At 36.7% G+C, this 2,500-nt stretch overlaps 1 protein-coding gene across 1 annotated transcript in view; it reads right to left on the bottom strand.

Moving 5' to 3' along the window:
- Window positions 1-2,500, bottom strand: part of LOC113810160 (uncharacterized) — a 4,035-nt gene that overhangs the window by 9 nt on the left and 1,526 nt on the right. The window contains exons 2-4 of the mRNA XM_027361863.2: window positions 1,844-2,009; window positions 634-743; window positions 1-281 (exon numbers count right to left, since the gene is read on the bottom strand). The exon at window positions 1-281 is cut by the window's left edge and continues 9 nt beyond it. Of these exons, the coding sequence (XP_027217664.2) occupies window positions 635-743; window positions 1,844-2,009 (275 nt within the window). The 3' untranslated portion in view covers window positions 1-281; window position 634. The remainder of the gene's footprint in view (window positions 282-633; window positions 744-1,843; window positions 2,010-2,500) is intronic.

Raw genomic sequence — 2,500 nt, 5'->3', positions numbered from 1 at the left:
TAAATAACAGAAAACGGGAATTCCTCCTTTGACCCTTCCTGTGGCACTGGTGAAGCAGTTCTTGTGGACAACTTTTTTTGGGTATTCTAGTCGTCGCTGGCAGGCATGCATCGTGTCACTGGCATCGTGGCACCTGGCATCGTCAACGGCATTGGAGCGAGCGTTGCAGATTTAACACGTTGAGAGAAACAGAAGCAGATAGAGGAAGGCGTGGAGCTCCATGAGACGAAAAAGAAAACGGGTCAGGAGCTTCAAAGAAAACGGAATTTGCCGGAGGACAGCTGGAAAGGAGAAACGGTAACTTTGTTATTCTGGATTTATTAATTTCAATGGTGATCCGTTAACAAATGTGCATGGATATGAAACAGGAGTATTCGTAAAGAGAAAGGCATGAGAAAACAATTAAAATAATACTTAGTTATGACAATAATAACAATATGATAATGATTATAGCAATAATGATAATGCTAATAACAATAAAGATAATGATAATAATAAAACTGATAATAATAAAACTGATAATAATAACAACAATAATGATATTAACAACTATAGCAATAATAATAACAATTATCAATTACTAAATTATGTATATATATATATACCAAATTTTCTTTTTCTTTTTTTACGTACCTTATGACCCGAAGAGTTCGTGGTATTTCTCGATGGCCAAGTGCACAGTGTCGGCAACCTGGTTGATGTCCACCGAGGCCAGCGCCCTTCCCAGCTCTTCTTTGGCGGTGCTGTTAAGAGGCGAAAGAAACGTTACTTTGAGTTTAAAAAAATTGCAAAGAGAAATGCGAGATAGAGAGATCTTTAAATAATTGAGATTTGTGATGAAGGAATAAAATGGGGGATTAAATGCTTGTGGGATTATATTCCTGATTATGATGTTGCATGGTTGTGGAAGTGTCAAAGCTTTTTTTTTATCAAATTTATCTCTATATAAATTTATTTGGTGAATCTGTTAATGCACCCATGATAAATATCATAGTTTCGTACAGTATAAAGAAAACTACCCAATCATTAGCTACATGGAAAACTGCATTATTCATGGTCGTAGGTGAGGTAATATGTAATGAACATAAACTAAATGGAATACTAAAACAGCAATACTAATAGTATTCTACAGGATAAAAAAAATATATATGCAGCAAAAGGAAAACAAATTTCATCTTTTCCCCTTCATCTTAAAAATACAACAACACAGGCCTACATAATACTCCCCCTTCATTTAAAAAATACACATAGGCCTACATAATACCAAACAGTGACCCCACCTGAAGTCCCTGAGAAGAGGGATCTAGTTGTGTCCAACGAATCCAAAAAATAGGAAATATAAAGCAAAACGAAAACAAATTCCATCTTTTCCCTTTCACCCCCTCCCCCCCCCAAAAAAAAAAACATATAGGCCTACATAATACTTCCCCTTCATTTAAAAAATATAAGCCTACATAATACTTCCCTTTCGTAAAAAAAAAAAATATATATATATATATATATATATATATATATATATATATATATATATATATATATATATATATATATATATATGCCTACATAATGCCAAGCAGTGACCTCACCTGAAGTCCCTGAGGAGAGGGATCTGGATGAGGCCAAGGAATAAAGAAAAAAAAAAAAAAAAAAAAAGAAATATAATAAACCAAACCGAAAACAAATTTCATCTTTTCCCTTTCACCCCCCCCCCCCCAAAAAAAAAAAGAAACATATAGGCCTACATAATACTTCCCCTTCATTAAAACAATATAGGCCTACATAATACTTCCCTTTCATAAAAAATACATATATAGGCCTACATAAAACCAAGCAGTGAGCCCACCTGAAGTCCCTGAGGAGAGGGATCTGGATGAGGCCAAGGAACGACAGGACAGTCACGACCACGATGATGCTCAGGGCTATGGGAACGACCTCCACCAGGATCTCGAAGCCCTTGTCGAGCCAGTTGGTCGTCAGGGAAGCCTCCTCGTACACGCCGATGTTCCAGGCTGTGAGAAGGAGAGAATGGAGGATCTTAGACGGAGGAAAAATGGAAGGAGAGAGAGAGAGAGGGAGAGGGAGAAGGAGAGGGAGAGAGAGAGAGAGAGAGAGAGAGAGAGAGAGAGAGAGAGAGAGAGAGAGAGAGAGAGAGAGAGAGAGAGAGATGTTGTTAGGGAGAGAAAAGCGAGAAAAAATGGAAGGGGAGAGGAAGCAAAATGTTGTTAGGGAGAGAAAAACGAGGGTTATTGTTACGGAGAATAATAAAATAATAATTGACAGGAAAGAGGGAGATAATTTTCTTAAGATGAGTGAGAAAAAATGTTTAGGGAGAGAAAAAGAGTGTTAGAGGAAGAATATTGTTGAGATGAAGGAGTAAAATTGTTAGGGTGAGAAAAAAGAGGGTTAGAGGAAGATTATTGTTAAGGTGAATGAGAAAAAAAATGTTAGACAAAGGAAAAATTATAGGGAGAGAGGGAGGCAAAATGTTAGAGAGAAAAAA

Source organism: Penaeus vannamei, chromosome 38 (assembly GCF_042767895.1).
Source record: "Penaeus vannamei isolate JL-2024 chromosome 38, ASM4276789v1, whole genome shotgun sequence".
NCBI lineage: Eukaryota > Metazoa > Arthropoda > Malacostraca > Decapoda > Penaeidae > Penaeus > Penaeus vannamei.
The sequence above is the reverse complement of the archived record's forward strand: the minus strand, read 5'-3'. Positions and strand labels throughout refer to the sequence as shown.